Genomic DNA, 21100 nt, shown 5'->3' on the forward strand with positions numbered 1-21100 from the left:
ATCCAATAACCTGCCTGGAGGGCACAAGTCTGACTGCCATTGCTACAGGAGCTGAGTTGAACAAGAAATCTAGGAGATGCGGCATCTCAAATTTTGTCTATAAATGTTCACTTAATCCCCTAGTTTTCACACAGTACTTCTGACCTCAGCTGTGCCTGGTGTTCTCTGGTCCGGAAGTTTCTTGCCTTATCCTCTCCACAGACTAATCCCCAGTTGTTGCTTGCCTGTGGGCAGAATAGTCAAATGCTGCACATAGTGAGGGAGGTGTACTGGATTCCAAATGCTTTGTACACAAAAGTTCACCCAATCCTTCTGCTTTTAGCCCTATCCTCATCCCAGTTTTCAGGGTTCACTATTAGCACCAGTCCTAAGTGTTTCAGGGTGCTGCTGGGATCAGATTGGTTCTCAGCTTTCCTCCCTGCCAGTTTAGAAATTAGATTTCTTAGGTTTTCTAGGTCATTTACTGCTTTCCAGTTTCCAAATTGTGTTGCTGATATCTTATCTCCTATTGTACTTACCCTTTTAGGTTTCTGTCTTTAAAACCTCCACTTTCCTCTCATTTCAGAGGAGCTTTGGGGAAAAGCAAAAAGAAGGTAATACATTTCCAGATGCACAATTCCTTTTGGAGTAAAAACTGTTTGTTCTATCTTCTCTTTGTTCTTTTGTCTTCTTTGTTCAGTCACTGATTTTCAAGAAATAAAATCGTATTCCCATTTTACAGATAGAACATATTAGGGATAGGCCGGGCACGGTGGCTCAAACCTGTAATCCCAGCATTTTGAGTGGCCAAGGTGGGCAGATCACTTGAGGTCAAGAATTCAAGACCAGCCTGGCCAAAATGGTGAAACCACGTCTCTACTAAAAATACAAAAAAATTAGCTGGGCTTGGTGGTGCACACCTGTAATCCCAGCTACTCAGGAGGCTGAGGAGAGAGAACTGCTTGAACCCGAGTAGCTGGGATTACAGACATGCGCCACCATGCCCAACTAATTTTGTATTTTTAGTAGAGACGGGGTTTCTCCATGTTGGTCAGGTTGATCTCGAACTCCCGACCTCAGGTGATCCGCCTGCCTCGGCCTCCTAAAGGGCTGGGAATACAGGTGTGAGGCACCGCGCCCAGCCTTATGCCATTACTAATAAGACTGATGTTAAATTATATAATTTAACTGGGAGGTGGAGGTTGCAGTGAGCTGAGATGGTGCCACTGCACTCCAGCCTGGGTGTCAGGGCAAGACTCAGTCTCAAAAAAAAAAAAAAAAAGAAAGAAAGGAGAGAGAGAGAGAGAGAGAGAGAGAGAGGACATATTAGGAATAAATAAATAAACTCACTTTTCCAAGATGACAGAGTTGGAGGTGGGGCAGTAGCTAAGTATATCCGTGTTGAAGAAAAAGCCAATGCTGTAACACTATGCAGCTGTCACATGCCTGACATAAGTTACTGTAGCCTGCCTGCTCATTGCTTTGCAGTTGACCTCTACCAATGTCGTGGCCAAGTAATAAAAGACAGAGTCAGTTGCTGAATATGAAATAACCTGGCTAAAACATTCACATATTACTCTTTTTTGCAAAAGAAAAAAGAAAAAAATTGAACTCATGTGACCTAGTATTTTTCATGATAATAACAATAATTCCCTAACCAAGCTGAACGAGCCTTGGAATTCATCTGAGAAAAACTACCAATACTAGGTTCTGGAAACTGGAAGCATGGCAAATATCTGAGATGGATGTTTTAGAGACAGGACAAAAGCTGAGGTCATCTAAAATTTAATTTAGTGCCTGAAAGTAGGTCTCAAAATGAAAATGATACTTTACCATTTTGAAGCAGAATTTTCTGTATCCTGTGTCTCTTGAAGCAATTTACTGCATGGATTTCTCTTAGGTCAGCAGGATGGTTAGTCCAAGTTTAAGCCAAGCACAGTTCACAGTCAATTTCTGCTCAAATTCATTACTTTTGCAGCTAGCTGTCAGCCTTATTGCATCAGTAGGAGTCAGACTAATATTGCCAGCAGATTATGTCATAATTTGTTAACGAAACTATTCATTACTATTTTTTGCCATTTCTTTATTTATTTGGGATATAATCTGCATCTCCCTTATTAAAATGTGTCAGATATGCTGATGTTCTGTACGACTCAATTGTATTCTCTTGACTTTATGGATGAAATGAACCTATATTACAAACCTGGGATTACTCTATAAGAATGCCTCTGAGTTAATTATACTTCCTGTTAGTACAAGTCTGTTCTAAAATGCACTTAATTGCATTTGCAGACATTTATTTTGAAATTGGTCATTGTTGGTGGTTTGTGGCTTTGCTCTCAGGAAGAAGGGTGCTATATTTAATGTAATCGATAAAGAATAAATACACTTGAAAAGGAGTTTATGATTTGGTGTTCTTAGAGTGAAGATTTGGGAAGAGAAGTCCTGCAATGTGAGGACTCGATTTTACAGAAAGTTGGGTCTCGGGTAATTTAGTGACTTTCTCCCATAATGCTCAGTTACTTAATGGTGGAGCTAGGAGTAACCAGTGCTCAGGTGCCCCAGGCCCATTCTCTTTCTACTTTACTATGGGAGCAGGATCTTGCAGAAAAGTTTTCTCTATGTGATTTACTTTTCATAAAATAATAATAATTAATAATTTGGTGTTTTTTTATTTTTATTTGAAATAATATAAAACTTACAAAATAGTTGCATATACAATACACATGAATTTCTTTCTGTAGTTTAAGACTTTTAGTTTATTAATTATTTTGAAAACTGTTAAGATAAATACCTAAATTTCTTGTACTTCATTTGTAGATTGGATACATTTTTATTATTTATAATAACATTTAAGTGTATTTAAGTATAAACACAAGTCTTCCATTAAGTTGAGCCATAATCTTAACATATATTATTTATAAATTTGGTTCTTATAAACTTTAGACAATATTCCATGTATTTGGATTGATAGCTTCACCACTTACACCAGCTGGGTACAGTTTTATGATGTCCTTGTTTCTCTGTCAAAGTGTTATTATAAAGTATAAAACACATAACTTTCTACGTTTAGATAGATCAATTTTTAACATTTTACGAATGTGTGTCACAGACACACAAACACACACTGAAATACCTGAATGAAGAGACAGACAGATGCAGCTAACTTCATATATTTCCCAAGAACAAGAGAATTCTGGGCCAGGCACCATGGCTCACACTTGTAATCCCAGTGCTTTGGGAGGCCAAGGCAACAGGATCTCTTGAGCTTAGGAGTTGAAGGTTACAGTGACCTGTGACCAAGCCAATGTAAGGCAGCCTGGGTGACAGAGCAAGACCCTGTCTCTAAAAAATATTAAAAGAAAAGTAAACAAAAGAATGAAAATTCTCTTACAAAACCATAGTACACATATCCAATTCCAGAAACTTAACATTGATACCATGCTCTTTATTATATAATACACAGTCCATATTCAGTTTTCACAGCTGTTGCAACAATGTTTTTCTGGTCATTCTACTCCTTTTCCTCCTAAATCTAATCCATGTTCATGTGTTGCACTTAGTTGTCACGTCTCTCTAGGCTCCTTTAATATGGACTCGTTCTCAGTCTTTCTCTGAGTTTTACAACATGGACATTCCTGAAGAACACAGGCCTGCTGTTTTGTAAAATATCTCTCAGTTTGGGTGTGTCTGATGTTTTCTCCTGATTACAGTTGGTTTAGGTACTCTTCTGGCAGAAATATGACTTAAATGGCTCTGTGTCCCTGTTAAAGCATCACAACAAGAGGCACATGATGTTGGTTTCTCCACTATTGATAATAACAGCTTTGGCATTTGGTTAAGGCCGGGGTGGGGGGTCCTCCAGGTTTCTTAGCAGGTTATTTTCAGCACAGCATGAGAAGCAAGAAAGTCTACATGGCAGGAAGTACCTAAAATCCATTTGTGAGCTAAACTAGAGGGAACGCTGAAATTAACTAGGGTTAGACAGGGTTCTTTGCAGTTCCAGCCAGTGTGATTCAGCCCTCAGCTTGTACTGTTCTCCAGCCCTCCTTCTCCTGCCAAACCCTACAGCCTGATTCAATGGCAATCTTTGATGGGGCCTGATGAGTCACTTTCTTAGGAGCCAATGCTATGTAGGTATTCCTTCCTCCACAGGAATTCAAAAAATATTATCTCAAAATCTAAAAACACATGAGTTGGATGACACTATGGTCTGCATATTCTGAGTCCTTTATTGATTGGTTGCAGAGATGTTTGATTGATAAGCCTGGCCTTAGTTGAGCTTACTTATGTAATAGGCAATCATAATAGCCCCAAGGAATATATTTCCCAAGGCACTAAACATAGTAACAGGGACCCCTTCCCTTGCTCCATTTCCTTGCCCTGTCCTGTGCTAAGGTAACTGGCTGAATAGAATAGAGCTTGAGCCGGGCACGGTGGCTCATGCTTATAATCCCAACACTTTGGGAGGCTGAGGCAGGTGGATGGCTTGAGCTCAGGAGTTCGAGGCCAGCCCGGGCAACATGGCGAGACCCTATCTCTACTAAAATTACAAAAAATTAGCCAGACATGGTGGTGCGTGCCTGTGGTCCCAGCTACTCAGGAGGCTGAGGTGGGAGGATCACTTGAGCCCAGCGGGGCGAAGGTTGTCATGAGTCGAGATCGCCCCACTACACTGCAGCCTGAGTCACACAGCCAGGCCCTTTCTCAAAAAAAAAAAAAAAGACATCGAGAATAGAACTCGAAAAACATGGTTGCGGCTGTTTTCCTCAGGGGAGCCATCTCACTCTAATGAAGGTTTGACCTGCTACCCACCCCTATCCCCTGCCTTTCCTCTTACTAAGCTGGGATAATGTTAAACATTTTTTACTTGGCACAAATATTCATTCTTGATCACAAATCACTGGGTTGTCTGAGAAAGTGAAGTCATATAAAACTATGGGCCTTCAAATAGGATACTCCACCCTCTTTGGGGGCTGATTAGAAACTAACATGAATCAAATAAAACAAAATGAATGAAGTAGCTCTCTGTAGAAATGTTTACAGGCCCAACTTCCAAACTTCATAGTTATTTAATCATGGATTGCTATTGGGACTAGAGCTTCTCCCACATTTTAGAATGTTATAGTTAAAAATAAGAGTGTTATGAATGATCAATCTGCTAGCTGCCTCAGTTTCTTCATTACAAATGAGAATATCCTGATCTGAAGAGACATGTTTGGAGCAAGGTTGAATTTCTTTGGCCTTCTGGTCAAGTCAAGCAGGTTTAGCTTGGAAGAAACTGAATCACACGTAAACTAGAAGCAGGGTTGCTCATGGATATGACACTGTGCCTTGGGAGTTGGTAATAGAGAGGGGTTGTTTTCTCAAAGCCTTTTTGGAGAAAGTCACCATAGGAGTTCTTTGTTCTTTACCCCAAATCTCCATAGTTTCTGCGACTCTGCTAAACTCCACATGTCTGCTCCTTTCTGTTTTCTCACCCTCACTCTCGCTTTTAATTTCCCAAGAAAACCTGGTAACGCCAGGGGTAGTATCTTAGCTTAAGTTCTCCCAAAAGATGATCCTAGGAGAAGGGTTTGGATACAAGCAGTTTATTTGGGGGATGTCTTAGTTTGGGCTGCTATAACAGATTACCATAGACTGGGTAGCTGAAACAAAAATAATATTTTTTTCACTGTTTTGAAAGCCAGCAGTCTGAAATCAGGATGCCAGCATGGTTGGGTGCTGGTAAGAGCTCTCTTTTTGGTCTGATAATGGTAGTCTTTTTGCAGTATCCTCATATGGTGGAGAGCGCAGAAAGAGGAAAACAATCTCTCTCGTGTCTTCTCAGTGCACTAATCACATAATGAGGGCTCCACCCTAGTGACCTGATTACCTTCCAAAGGCCTCATCTCCAAATACCATCATACTGAAGATTAGCATTTCAACATATAAATTTTGAGGGGATACAAACATTCAGTGCATAGCAAGGAGTAATACCAGGAAGCATAGAGGGGAAAAAAGAGAAAGGGGAAGACATTCAATAAAAGGCACATTCATGAGTGAGTTATTACTAGGGAGCTCAATGCACTAGGGACCTGCTGAGAGACTTTGCTATCTCTCATGCTGCTAATCATGAGAGATCGTGCCGTAGAATTATCCATCCAAGAGGAGGAAGGAAATTGGAGAGGTACCCACCAAATTCTGTTCTTCATTGGTTGAAAGTCACTTCTAGGACATTAAAGTTCCTGGCCCTTGCTGGCTTGCCCCCCAAGTGAGTGTAGCATGCTCTCATAGCCAGAGAATGTCCTAAGTCACAGAAAGACAGGTACTTAAGGTAAGAAGCCTTGGGTAGTGTAGGAACAAGTAACTGTCCACGGAAGTTGCACATGATCTCCTGGATAAGCTGAGAGGTTACAGATGAGGTAGCAACAATGAGTGACACTACAGAGAAGGCACCTGAGGCAAGCTGGGCCAGGCAGCTGGTAGGGAAGGTTGGAGTGCCCTAGGCCCACACTTCAGCAAAAACTGTATGCACAGTGGTTCCCAAAGACAGGAATTGTGAAAAGACTGGTACCCTAAAACCGGTCTGCTAGTGCCTTTTTCCGAACAACCTGTATAGGACCAAACAACCTCCCCCCAACACACACACACTGAGCATACATACACACACTAAAATTCTAGGAAAGCCTCATGCTCACAGTCCATACATTCTATCCTTACATCTTCAAGGAAGCAATAAGTCCATCGGCAGAAGTAATTATTGCAATAGTGTCTTTATTAATCGAATTCTGTCACTCTGCTCAATTTACTTTTTAAGGTCATGCTTTGGATGAACTTTTTAAATGAGTTCATAAGAATAGAGCAGAACAAATACCCTATGTGGCCTTTGGAAAATCATTCAAGTCTTCTAAATTACACATAAGAATTTGAAAATATTCAACCCCTATTCATGCTGGAGTTGAAAGGATAAATAAAGCAGCCCTTTTTATTTCCCTCCAGAGTCACAAACTAATTGAGACATAAAACACAGGAATAAAACAGAGATGAAAATATCACCTTTGTTGAACTAAGATTGAATTGCAGAATGAGACTAGACTTACAGTCATAATAGACCCCCAAAACTGTGCCCCCAACAATCTACCCAAGAATCCAGGCTCCCACTCGTAGCAGAAAATCATTCCCTAAGAAATTCAGCACATGGAGATTGTAAGACTGTTTGAATCTTCTGTACAAATTATGGGAGAGAGACAGAGAGACAGACAAAGAGAAGGAGAGCTGTAGAGCCACACTGTATTATTTGGGTCTTTTTGGAAGCAGACTGTGCGACAGAGTTAGTAGTGCAAACTGTATATTTGGAGGTATATCTTGTGAAAGATGAGAGGGGGAGGAAGCAAAACTGGGCAGGGAAAGTCTCAGACCATGCTGTGGCTATGAGACCTATGAAAGGAAAGAGGCGAGAAAGCAAGATGGAGCGAGGGGGAGAAAGTAAGATTGGGCAGGGCAAGCCTGGGATCTCAATGCAGATTTGACAAAGTCTCAGTCAACACATAGGACAGCTCCAAAGCAAACAATTCCTGTTAATTGAGTCTCATATTGGCAGAAGCGGGCAGGTCTTCGCATTCCTTCTGTGTTTCCTCATTGGCTAGGCTTTCCGAGAAGAATGTGGCCTTCAAAAGTTGGAGGCTGTCAACTAGCTGCACTCCTTGCAACTGAGTGGTAAGTTCTTTCCGGAGAGGTTCTCCGAGTGGCACACCTAAGTGGCTGCCATACACGTCTACTTCGTTCCTTTTCTTACTTTTTCTGGTCAGAAAAGTCATACTTCTTCACTGCTGGAAAGGAGTAGACAAGGGAGCAGAGAGAGGCTGGCAGTGCTAACAACATGTGTTTCGTTCTCGGGGAGTGAAGTGGAAACATACATACACACCAAAATACATATTAAGTAGAAGTCCTTTATGGATACATGAGGCATATGAAATAATTCTCATCCCTTACCCCTTGCCACAAATGACATATAATCCCACTTCCCTTCTAGGGCAGGTGGGTCCTATTAACTGGAGAAACCTTTATGTTGATGAGGTGGAGAGCTAGGTGGGGCTCAACTGCATATCACAATGGAATAGAAAAGAAGTTTGGGGAAGGATGAAGAGAATGGAGCCTATAACACTGAGTATTGTATGAAGGACAGAGAGAAAATCATTGTATCAGGAAGACCAAGAAGGGACTTGGGAGAATATAAATGTCAATAGAAATTTTAAAGTTGATTGCTTTGAGGAAAATGATGTGAATTCTTTCTTGGCCTCTACTGTGAAATGTTAAGAAAGTCTACATTGTCCTGAAATGCTTTCATGGAAGTGGATTTTTCATAGGATACCCAGGAAGGTATTGACATTTATGTCTGAATGAATATGCCATGCAGCAAAGCCAAGTGGTTGAGATAGTAATCTAACTTAGGTCTGCATGGTGATGAAGCCCATGAGCTCAACTGTTAGGCTTAGACTGCTCTTGGTTGGCTTCAAGGAGAATAGAAGTGGTGCACAAAGTTAATGGAACAGACTAAGAGCTTTGCCTTGGACATGCCAGCATTGTGGAGTTCCTCATTTATGGGGTTGTGTTCCAAAACTCAGGTGTGCCCTCAGAGTGTGTACACACTCTTGTTTTCCATAGTTACTCCCACAGGCCAGCTTTTGGCTGCCTCTAACAATAAGTATGGCAAAAGAGCACAGAGAGTACACTGAATCACCAAGGCCAAATAAGAGAGGGGTGAGGTTTGGTCCACTTTCAGTCCCAAGCCCCATGATTCCCAACTATTAAAAAAGATATTATTAGACAAAATAAACAAAACAATTTGAAAAGGCTATATTCATGATGATTCTAATTATGTTCCATATCAGTATTATATCAACTGGGTTAATAGGAACTATTTCGCAAAATGGATTAACTGTTAAAAATATGTTAATGCTTATCCAATATCATGGAGAGGAAGGTTAGTTGATTTACAGGAGCAGTTCCATTTATTCAGAAAAAAAATCCTATAATAGAAAATTTACTCAGTAAGCCATGCTACCTTATTAATATCATTTGGGAGAAAACAAGTCTAACAGATGCTGTTGGTGCCCTCCCCCCATAGCCCCTTGGCATTTGCCATGTTCATACATGCTGTCCAACCTGCAGCTGCCAGCACCTACAACCCTCATCCTGAGGCCTTTCTTTGAACACTGAATCTCTTTCTGATCCCCCCCACAAGCAACCCCCAACCAATGATGGATCGAGTTACTGGATAAATATCCCAGCTCCCTTGTGCCATGACTGGTATAAATCAGAGGCACGTTCTCCCAGGGAGCTTATGTTCTCCTTGACTTTGGTGATCTTGCTTAATAATGCAAATGTTATTGGCTTCTTTCCGTTCCCTGTTTTCATTTCTTTATTTCCTTACTGATAGTTGCTGGTATTATCTGCCAAATAAATTACTTACATTTAAACCATTGTCTCAAAGTCTTCATTTTGCGTTACGATAAAGGACTACCGAGACTGGGTAATTTATAAAGCAAAGAGGTTTATTTGACTCATCACTCTGGAGACTGTACAAACATGGGACCAGCATCTTCACGGTTTTGGGTGAGGGCTCTGGAAGCTTTTACTTTTTGGCAGATGGCAAAGGGGGAGTAGACGTGTAACATGGTGAGAAAAGGAACGAGAGAGAGGAGAAGGTAAGAGTCTCCTTTAAACAACCACCTCTCCCATGAACTAATAGAGCAAGAACTCACTCATTACCATGGGGAGGGCACCAAGCCATTTATGAGGATTCATGAGGGATCCACCTCCATGACCCAAACACTTCCACCAGGACCCACCTCTAACATTGCATATCACATTTCAACATGAGATTTGGAGGGGACAAATACCCAAATCATATCAGGGTCACTTCTATATGAACACAAACCAAAACATTTCATTTGCCTCACCTGTTGCTTACTAAGGAAACTTCTGATTTGAAGTTGAGCTTCTCTAGTGGCCAGTTTCTGATCAAACATGCAGTAATAATCTCTCCTGCTTGTATGAGTCCTATTTGTGGCTGATTAATAACTTGGAAATGCTGTTGGTGTGAGTCAATCTTCTAGAACAGGGAATAGCAAACTATAGCCTGTAGGCTAAATCTGGCTGGCCTTTAAACTTTGTAAATAAAGTTTTATTGGAACACAGCCACATCTACGTATAGTCTGTGGCTACTTTCACACCACAACAGCAGAGTTAAATAGTTGTGACAAAGACAATATGACCTGTAGATTGTAAAATATTTACACTTCATAGAAAAAGGCTGCTGATCACTCACGGAGAAGTTGTTTACCTTTGGGTTCACTGGGAAAGTCAAACCTGTGGATTTATAAACATGGAGGTCAGAACTTGGACCGATGTCATCTCACCAAGTGGCAGCCCAGTGAGACTCTCAACTTAAAATACAGACTAGTCACCACCTACTCAATTCCTTCCAGTGTTCGATTATGGCATGGTCAGAATAATGTCTTGGGAATTCTAAGGTAGAGACAAGAAGGAGGGCATTGGCTAGACAGGCATATTAAGAAAGTGTCTTTTACATTGAGGTTCATCAACACACTTTAAACAAACTTCTCTCCAGAAAACTTCTTTTGTTTATTGACCTAGTTCTTGCTAATCATCCCCTCATGCTGTACCCTCTTGGTCCTTACAGGCTCAGCATCAATTATTAATTAATCTGAAATTGATTGATGAGGTCCTCTGTAAATGATTCTAAGCTATACTACAATTCTAGCTAGCCCAAGCTTCTTCAGCATAGAGACTATTTATATTAATTGTCAACCTCCTAGCCCCCAACATTGATAGCATAGTATTTTGTATACAGCAAATGTTCAGTAAATTATTTGACTATCCAACATCCACCACACATAGACTTCTATAGATGAGGCAAAATGATAATCAAACTGGAATCATTTGTCAAATCTGAAATAATTTTATATAATGTCTCTAGAGTGATAAGGAATGTAGGCTTCAAAAATGCTAAAGAAATGTATGAAATCCCTAGCCTTGGCCATGCAGTGTTATTTTTGACATTGAACTGCAAGATATTTCTAAGTCACAAATTTCAAAAGTGACCCCTTCCTGAGTAAGTAATAACAAAGCTAACAAAGAAAGAAAGAATATATCTGACTCGTTTGGGAAATTAACCAGATTGCATGAACTTTATGTCTTGTAAAAAATCCTTCTGAGTAGAGACTACTAAAAATGTATTTTTGTTCAATTATCCACAATCTAGTTGGTGGATAAAATAAGTAGGCCAATAATAATATTCCAAGGAACATATGGACATTGGAAAGAATAACCTTTCACTATAATTACTAGCTCCACTACCTCACTTCTACTCATTCTTTAATCCACTGTGATCTGACTTTTATTTTCAAGTAAGTTCAACTTATCATTTTTAATTTCCTGTGTATATATATACCAGGGCTTAATGAGAGAAAAAAATTCACACATTTCCTGCACTCCAGTGTTCCATAGCCTATTAAAAGACCCAGGCATATGAAGAAACAATTGTCATACAGAGCGGCAAGTGCCATTAACAAGAAATGTAGTATAAATGGTGATAAGAAAAAAGAAAAGGTGATCAACTCTCTTTGAGGGTGGGGTCTTAGGTTGGGTTCTTTGGAAGCAGAGCTTGAGGCAGGGATTTATTAAAGGCATGCACTCTGGAGGAAACACGTACTGCAAGATAGGGCAGGGGAAGGAGCCAAGCAAATAAGTGATCTTGATCAATGTCTACCCTTGGCTTCCCATAAGACAGATTCTGGAGCACAAATCTCACAGCAGAGAGAAAGGGACAGGTCCAGGCTTTTGTACCTCTGTGTCACAGGGCCATTGGCTGTGCCAGTTAGCCAAGGGTATTCCTTCTGAGAAGGTCACAGGCATAAGCCATCAGCTGAAGTACTCACAAGCAGCTGAGCATTTGGGTATTCTGCTGGTCAAGTGCATCTGGGCAGAGCACCAATATCATCTATTAAGAGAGGGTTAGAAAAATTAGATTATATGTTTATTACTTTGGGCAGCTCAACATCGGAACACCATTCCTGTTTGAGACAATAGGACAAGACAGATGGCAGACAAGGCTTAATTTTGCATGATGCTTCCCATTTTCTGAGCCTGGTCCTACGGCCTTCCAAGTTTGTTATTGTATATCCTTCTTTAAAAATTCCTTTTCTGCTTTGACTAGCCAGGGTCAAATTTCATGGTTAGGGAGTTTTGACCAGTACAGAGATTAGGAAAATTGTTAGATCATAGATCATCGTAGCCTGAAAAACATAAGGCCCATTGAGGGGGAGAAGAGCATATGGAGAGGAGAGATATTACATATATTCAGGCTGAGTAAGAACCATAAATCTAGGGTGACTATAAAATGTGTTACTTGTGAGTGTAGGGGAAAGTGTGGCAAATCTAGTGGGCATTTGAGAAAAAGAAAATGAATTAATCATGGGATTTGTTGAGTATGAGTGTTCTGGGTACACCAAGAGGGAGATGCTTCATAGGTGGCCTTTCAAGTGTCATGGTCAAGATGAACCATCTGGAACACACACACACACACACACACACAGAGAGAGAGAGAGAGAGAGAGAGAGAGAGACCACTGGGGGTGGCTAGGCTAGGCTCAGGGGGAAATGAACACAGAGCAAGAGTTGAAGAGGACAAAAGCAGAATCCAAGAGGGTTATTAAATCTATGTAGTTCTCTATAGATAAATATTCGGCAAACCAAGAGAGGACAGGAAAACCAAGGAAAGAAGGACTAGCCAACACAATTAAATGGCTCCAGAGTGATCAAGCAGGGCAAGGGCTGAAAAGAGACCAGTGATGATGTTAACTAGTAAGTCAGTGATGACCTTTCAGAGGAGAGTTTTATGGAGTTCCTTAAAATATAAAACAATGTATCCCCCCTTCTCTGTCTAGTAAATACATCACCTCATCAACTAGATTCCCTTACAACCCTGTGTTTGTAACTGTTCCCTCTCTATTGGCTCCTATGCAGTAAAGAAGCGTAACTAAAGTACTCTCTTCTCTCTTCTCCAGCTGTGGAACTCCAACTCATCCTTCAAGAGTCAATGTCACCTCCACAGTAGGTGTTTCCTGACTCCTCAGGTGAGAATTAGATCCCGTTTCTCTCCTGGAGTCACACAGTACTTTGTGTTTATTTCTTTTGTAGATCGTACTGAAGTATATTGGAGGCATCTACTTGTATGTCTGTCCGACTATGACCAGAACCTGTGTCTTAGTCACCTTGTTTTCTTAGTGCCAAGCATAACTTGTGGAACACATGACAGAATTCAGTATAAATTATTGAAAAAATGGCTATTTGGCTGAAAAGAAATAACTGCATGAATGCTCCCGTCCTAAAAATTTTTACCTTCAGTCTATTTCTTGATTTATAGTTCTGAATACATATTTCAAATTGGAACTTATGATTTTCAATATGCTTCATAGAATAATTAAACATTTGGGAGAAAAAAATCATGCACAGAGAAGTATCCCAAGGGAAAAAAATAAATAAATATCCTTGGTGCATGTGGTACAGTTAATATACCATTACAATAAATTATAAACCAAAACCAACATTATAAAACACAAAATTTGAAATAGATATAAAATGGAAGAAGTCTATTTCTCCTCATGCCAGGAAGTAGCTTTGCATATTAATAAAATTTAAATGCCTCACAGACAGAAAAATGATGGAAATAGACTGTGATAACTTAAAAACGAGCACACTTTAAACAGCCTCTGTGATGAATATGTGATTATGAAGAATCCGTCAAAAAGGCTAGTCAGGCATTGTTCCACTCTGATGCTTCCAGAAGCAGGATAACTGATGGCCCTCAATTTAAAAAAGGCACAGCGAGAGACAGGCTAAACTGAAGGCACAAAGGCAAGAGATTGAGTTGCTGAAATATACAAAGATACTAGTCTGAAAGGTAACAATTGAAATTCTAGTAAGTGTGAGTGTTTGCGATGTGTCTAAAATATTACAAATATCCAAATCATTCTAGAATATTAATGGAGACTGAGAAAAAAATAAAAGGAAAAGTAAAAAGACAAATAGATGCATAAAGAAAGGTGAAAAGTTTATAATATTTGGTAGCTTTAGGTGAATTCATGGTTGCGGCAAGTTACCACAAACATGGATTGGCAAAGACTTTCTATAAAGAATGAGATAGTAAATGTTTTAGGCTTTGCAGCTACTGCAAACGACCTCTGTCTCAACTACAAACTCTCCTGCTGGAGTTTAAAAGTAGCCACAAACAGTAGGTAATTGAATGGGGTGGCTGTGTTCTTATAAAACTGTATTCACACAAAAAGTGGGGGCCAGATTAGGATTGCTGACTGTAGTTTGCGAGCCCATGCTATGCAACAAACCAGTTTGTGATAAACAACAGAATAGATAAAATCTAGTGTGTGTGAGACAGAGATCACTGATTGTTGAGTCAATAACTGTTGAAGTTACAGTAAGTTTTTATTGTATTTGGTCTAGTACTTACAAGAGGGTATAGATTGAGCACATTGATTAAGTCCAGGCATTAGTATTATTTTCAGGTTATCTAAGTGATTTCAAGGTGCAGCCATATTTGCCAACCAGGGTGCTAAAGAGTGCTTCTCAAATTCCAGTGTGTAAACTGATCACCCAGAGTCTTCTTAAAATGTAGATGCTCATTCCATAGCCCTGGGGTGTGGGCTTGAAATTTTTCATTGCTAGCAAGTTCTCAGTTTAGATTGATACTGCTGGTCACAGACCACACTTTGAACAGCCAGATGCTAGTGCTGGTTTTCAATGCCTGGCATGCCCATGCCCTGCCCCAGAGGCTTATGTATTTGGTCTGGGATGCCGCCTGGACATTGAGATTTTCAAAACCTCTGCTGGTGATTTGAATGTGCAGCAAAGCTTGAGAGCCTCTATGCCAAAGCTCACGATGATATGTCTATTTTAGTTATGTTATCAGTGGCCCTAATGTGTTCCCTTTTTCTCATTCTCCCTCTCAGCCATTCCTCTCCTTTCCAGCTCCAAACATCCAGACGAAGGTGGGGATCAGGGTGAGCACTTCATCCTGTTGCTGTTGTCCACCTCTGAAGAGTGGGAGAAGGTTCAGGATGGAAACAGGAGACTCAGGCAACCTGGGTTTGGGAAGAACAAGCACAGCGTTCTAGGAGTGAATTCAAGGCAAAGCTGGTTGAAATAGAATGGGTGGGGGCGGGGAATAGCTCAGAAATTTATCACAGCACAACCTTCCTCCTGTCTTGGGCCTGAGGTATGTGTGGGGTGGGGGCAGGGAGCGAAAACAACCATGTACCCTCCTGAGTCCTGGAGACACCTGACAACCAAACCAGCTTCTAAGGGTTTTTCCTTCTCAGTACACAGGGCGACTTGGTTACTAGACATGCAAGAGAGACCCCCCAGTCGCAAAGTGTAGAAGTGAAGTATTTTCCCAAATCATAAAGACCACGAAGGGCCGGGCGCGGTGGCTCAAGCCTGTAATCCCAGCACTTTGGGAGGGGGAGAAGGGCGGATCACGAGGTCAGGAGATCGAGACCATCCTGGCGAACACGGTGAAACCCCATCTCTACTAAAAAATACAAAAAACTAGCCGGGCGAGATGGCGGGCGCCTGAAGTCCCAGCTACTTGGGAGGCTGAGGCAGGAGAATGGCGTAAACCCGGGAGGCGGAGCTTGAAGTGAGCTGAGATCCGGCCACTGCACTCCAGCCTGGGCGACAGAGCGAGACTCCGTCTCAAAAAAAAAAAAAAAAAAAAAAAAGACCACGAAGAAACATAAGGGTAAAGGATGATGGCTTCCAGCCCATTATCTTTATCAAACTAATGTAGGGACAGAAAATCAAATACCACATGTTCTCACTTACAAGGGGGAGCTAAATGATGAGAACAGGTGGACTCAAAGAAGGGAATAACAGACACTGGGACCTACCTGAGGGTGGAGGGTGGGAAGACGTAGAGCAACAAAAAAAAACTAATTGGGTACACGGCTTAGCACCTGGGTGATGAAATAATCTATACAACAACCCTCCATGACAGCAGTTTACCTGTATAAAAACCTGCACTTGTTCTCTTGAACGTAAATAAAAATTAAAAGAGTAGAAGATGATAATGGTGATAAATCATGGGTACCACATAGTGAACATACACTGTGCCAGGCATTGCTCTAAGTGATTTACATATATTAACTCATTTAATCTCAACAACCCAATGGGGTTGATAGTTTTATTATCCCTATGTGGAGAAACTGAGGCACAGAAAAGTTAAACAACTTACCCAAGTTTACCCAAAATGAGTGGCTAAGATGGGATTTGAACTCAGGCAATCTGAGGTTAAGAAAACACTACACCAAATTTTCTCTCCAGAACAGAAAATTAAGAAGTCCCCTCAGTCAACTAAAAGTTTGAAACACTCAAAAATTAATGCTTGCTCTGTTCTTTCTCATATCCACAGGAGAACAGTCAAGGGACTGTTTCAATAGGTTATAGCTGGGACAAAGTCAGAGAATTCAGAAGTCCTTACAGTAGGCAGCGAAAGAGATGCAACGAGAAGACCAAGTTTGACAAAGATGCATAAAAAGGCAATAGCATTTTCTGTAAACTGAACTCAAAGGGCCAGAATCCTAATTTTTAAGAAAAGTGTTAAAGTACGCTCGTATGGAAATGTGGAAGACAACTATTGCACAGCTAAATTTGTTCATATCTTAATAAATGCTTATATGGTTTGACTGCATCCCCACCCAAATCTCATCTTGAATTGTACTCTCATAATTCCCATGTTTTGTGGGAGGGACCCATTGGGAGATAATTGAATCATGGGGGCACTTTCTCCCATACTGTCCTGTTGGTAGTGAATAAGTCTCATGAGATCTGATGGTTTGATAAGGGGAAACCCATTGGCTCCCATTCTCTTCTCTTGTCTGCCGCCATGTGAAACATGACTTTCACCTTCCACCATGATTGTGAGGCTTCCCCAGCCACGTGGAACTGTAAGTTCAATAAACCTCTTTCTTTTGTAAACTGCCCAATCTTTGGTATGTCTTTATCAGCAGCGTGAAAAACAGACTAATACAATGCTCAAAACAATCTGCTAGCTTTAAAATGATGCAAGCTACACATGTGTCTTTGACTAAAGCATAGAGTCTGTAAATTTTTGCCTTTTACCTTTGTAACCCACAGAAGAAAGAAGACTTTTTTGTTTCTTGTTTCTTTGTAACTTTCTTTGTGGCACAGAAAATAGATGTTTTAAGTATTTTTCAACAGAGATGGGCAACATTAGGGTTTACATGGGTGGAGGTATCCTTTGGTCAAATAGAGAGTGGACTGAGAGAGAAGAGTTTTTAAAGGGGAACGAGAAAAAAAAAACATAGAGAAACAGGTGTATCATTTCCATATAGAATCTTCTTTATACTAGGAAATAATATCTTTCTATCCAGAGACATGAAGAAAATGTAAAAGGCGAACTTTTCTCTCCATCTTGAAAGGAGAATTCAGAGGCCACACTGAGCTTCTCAGGAACAGGAGGATTTTGAGGTAAGCTTGGGGCAGACATTGGGAATAAGATAATAAACATGAGGCAGACAACGGTCAAGGTGGGACCAGCAACTCTCTGGGTGTTCAAACACCTCAACCATCCTCTAAATGTTAGTTGCTCTGCACTTTGGACTGGATTCGTCATACTCTCCCTTATGCTCTCTTTCTGGTGAGCTCATCCAATCACATGACTTCATTACCGTCTATAAAAAGTCCCCCATATGCCTACTTCCAATCATGACATTTTTGTAGCTCCATGATTCACATTTCCCCTAGGATGGCTAATAAAAATCTGATTTTACATGGCATGCATTCCCCGCTCCTCCACCCCAGGGACCCCTGCAACCATCCCCAGGGAGATAATAACACCATCATCAATCCAAGTGTTCAGGTCCAAACTTCAGAACCTACATTATGTTCCCCCCTCCCATTCCTCACCTCCTGTCCATGAGTAAAGTTTGTCTCTCCCTGTCAAAAACCCATATGGAACTTGTCGACCTCTCTTCATTTCCTCAGCCACCATCACAGCTCAAGCTGCACTAGTCTCCTACCTGGATCAGCTACACTGGCTCTACCCGGTCTGCACCTTCAACTCTCTGCCACCCCTCTACATTCTTTAAAGCAGACAGTCACTGCCTTGACATTTTGGGGGCATTTATTCTACTTTATATTCAATATCACAAATTTGACCTTCAGCTTTGACCTTATGTTTTTCAGTCCTTTTGAGTTGTTTATTTATCAACTAGCTTTAATGGAAGAAATGGTACAATTGAAGGAAAAACCATGAATGGAGAATTCGTAAGGGCAATATACAGGAAATCACCCCCTATCTGTGGGGAAGGCAGCCTAAGGCTCAGTCCCATTATCTGTATCACTCAGGGTGAGCTTGCCAAAGAGGTACTCTGCGATACCGTCCACCCGAGCCCCCATCTTGAAGCCCAGAAGCAAGAATCCTTAACACTTGCATATTTTGTTTTTTGTTTGTTTGTTTGTTTTTTGAGACGGAGTTTTGCTCTTGTTGCCCAGGCTAGAGTGCAATGGCGGGATCTCGGCTCACCACAACCTCCATGTCCCAGGTTCACACAATTCTCCTGCCTCAGTCTCCCCAGTAGCTGGGATTACAGGCATCCACCACCATGCCCGGCTAATTTTGTATTTTTGGTAGAGACGGGGTTTCTTCATGTTGGTCAGGCTGGTCTCAAACTCCTGACCTCAGGTGATTCGCCCCCCTCAGCCTCCCAAGTGCTGGAATTACATGCCTGAGCCACCCACCCAGTGACGCATACTTTAAAAAGAAAATTTTTCATGTCAAGTTAAAGACTATATTATTTTAATCCCTGCCCAATCACATTTCCTACCCTTCTTCGCCAGAGGCAACCACTAGGATGAATTCCACACCATGCTGTACACCTTACCATGCATACGCACCCACAGACACCATGGCCCAATACTGCACACCCCACCTGACCCCACCCACCCCACCCATCTCACCCCACCCATCTCACCCCATCCCACCCCAACTCACCTCACCCTATCCCACATGCCCTCAGAGTTTATAAGGGGAAGACTAATGTGTTTTCCAGGGACCCATAGAATACCTTTTCCCTCCACCCCCGCAGATCCTGAGCTGCATGCAGATGGGGCAGAGCTGAGTGGAGAGACTGCTGGATACCTACTTTAAACCTGCATGGAGATGTGCCCTGATTCCTAAAAGGTGAGAGTACTGCAGACACGCGTCAGCTGGACACCTTTATTGCTTTGAGAATACATAACTTTATTGCCAACAACGGTAAAACTGAGAGGAGAAAACTGAAGAGAACGTTCTGAAAGGGCAACATGGACGCCCCGCCTGGTGGCCGTACCCGGGGAAGGCACCCCGTGGCTGCGGGGCCCCTCTGGGCTCAAGTGTCTTTCTCGCTGCGGCCCAGGGTGAGCTTGTCAAAGAGGTACTCTGCCAGGCCTGCTGCCGGGGCCCCCATCTTGCGCAGGTTGCTCAGGTAGCCACCCAGCTCTTTGATGGTCTTGGCCTGCTGGTTCAGGAAGTGGTTCTCCAGGAAGTCGCGGAGCTGGGGGTCGCCGTTCTGCTTGGCCAGCTGGTGCAGCTCCAGGAGACTCTTGTTGACTTTCTTCTCCAGGTCGAAGGCACACTCCATGGCCTTGAGCCCGCCCTCCCAACCTTGGCGCTCTGGCTTCCTGATGTCGCTAAGGCAGATGCGGCCACCGCGCAGGTTCTGCAGCCTCATCAGCTCCTGGGCGTGCTCCCTCTTCTCGTGCCACTGGCGCAGGAAATAGCAGCTGAAGCTCTCCAGGGCCACGTCGTCCCGGTCGAAGTAGAAGGCCATGGATAGGTACACATAGGAGGCGTAGAGCTCCAGATTGACATTGATGTTGACGGCGACCTCGCAGCTGGGGTGGTAGTTCTGGCGCACCTGCGACAGCAGGCCCAGGGCAGGCAGCGCGGGCGCGGGGAGCAGGCGGGGTAAAGCGGTGTGGTCGCGAGGGTCCCGGAGCGGGCAGCGGCATCGGCATCGGCTGTGGCGGCCACGGCGGAGGCCTCGGAGCACCACCATGGTGGGCGAGTGCGGCGACCAGCGGAGGGCGGGGTCCTCCGGGCGGGGTGGTGGTTGTCGCAGGGTCTGCGAAGGGACCGGAAGTGGGCTGTGGGGACCGTTATGAGGGGAGGGGCGCGCCCGGTCCGGCGGGTGGTGCTGGTGGCGAGGGTGAGTGCAATGAGTTCCGAGGGCAGGCTGGGGAACTAGGCACTCTCAGTCCTCTGCCCGACGTCAAGACTGCAGAAACTTTTGTAGTGTCCAAGGACTTTCGCCTGTCCCCTGATTATTCCCCTCTATTACAGCTTGTTCTCATTTTATAAACCTCTTGTCTTTCTTAAACTCTGAGAGTATGTTCTGGTAACGTTTTCTTCTGTTTCCTGTATTATATCCTTTTTTCCTTCCTCCAGAATTAGTTCTCTTTTTGCATCTTCCTCACTTTTCTTAAAGAGCTGGAAAACGTTTGTCCATTCATGATTGGAATCAAGGACTAGGTCAGCCTCGGTGATGAGCATGGATCTAATGCACAGTGGTGAGTCTGGATGACCAATAGAATTCTCCCATGAACAGGAGGGTGGAGTGTGTGTCAATTAGGGAGTGGTCATCTCCTTTGGAGATAAAGGTGTAGAGCTCCTAGGCAGAGTAGGAACTATTCCAAATGTCCAAAGCATGGCATTTCTCTGGCATTGGAAGACTTTAGTGGATCTGTCTTCTAGGTAGATGTCAGCTTCCCTTTAAATGTTCATCCATGTCTGCTGCACCCTGAAGCTCAATTCTCTCTGCAGGAGAGATGGCTCCACATTATAGAGAATGTGATTTCAGATATGTTTTGAGGACCAAAGCTTAAACACCAAAGACTCCGTTTTTAAAATTTACTTCGAAAAGTCCTCTATGTTCACGGTTTTAGGTACTCAATAACTAATCCCCATGTCTTCCCTGCTGAATTTAAAACCAATTAGTTCTTCAGCTCACTGAAGAACAAGCTTAGGTCTGTAGCAAAAT

At 42.4% G+C, this 21100-nt stretch overlaps 1 protein-coding gene across 1 annotated transcript; it reads right to left on the reverse strand.

Moving 5' to 3' along the window:
• Positions 1–19315: 19315 nt before the first annotated feature.
• On the reverse strand, positions 19316–20190 carry LOC139360816 (ferritin heavy chain-like). The gene has a single exon (XM_071088895.1). It carries the CDS (start codon positions 20117–20119, stop codon positions 19451–19453), a length of 669 nt encoding a protein of 222 aa, XP_070944996.1. The 5' UTR covers positions 20120–20190; the 3' UTR covers positions 19316–19450.
• Positions 20191–21100: the final 910 nt, after the last annotated feature.

This window comes from Macaca nemestrina, chromosome X (genome assembly GCF_043159975.1).
Source record: "Macaca nemestrina isolate mMacNem1 chromosome X, mMacNem.hap1, whole genome shotgun sequence".
In the NCBI taxonomy this organism is placed as follows: Eukaryota; Metazoa; Chordata; class Mammalia; order Primates; family Cercopithecidae; genus Macaca; species Macaca nemestrina.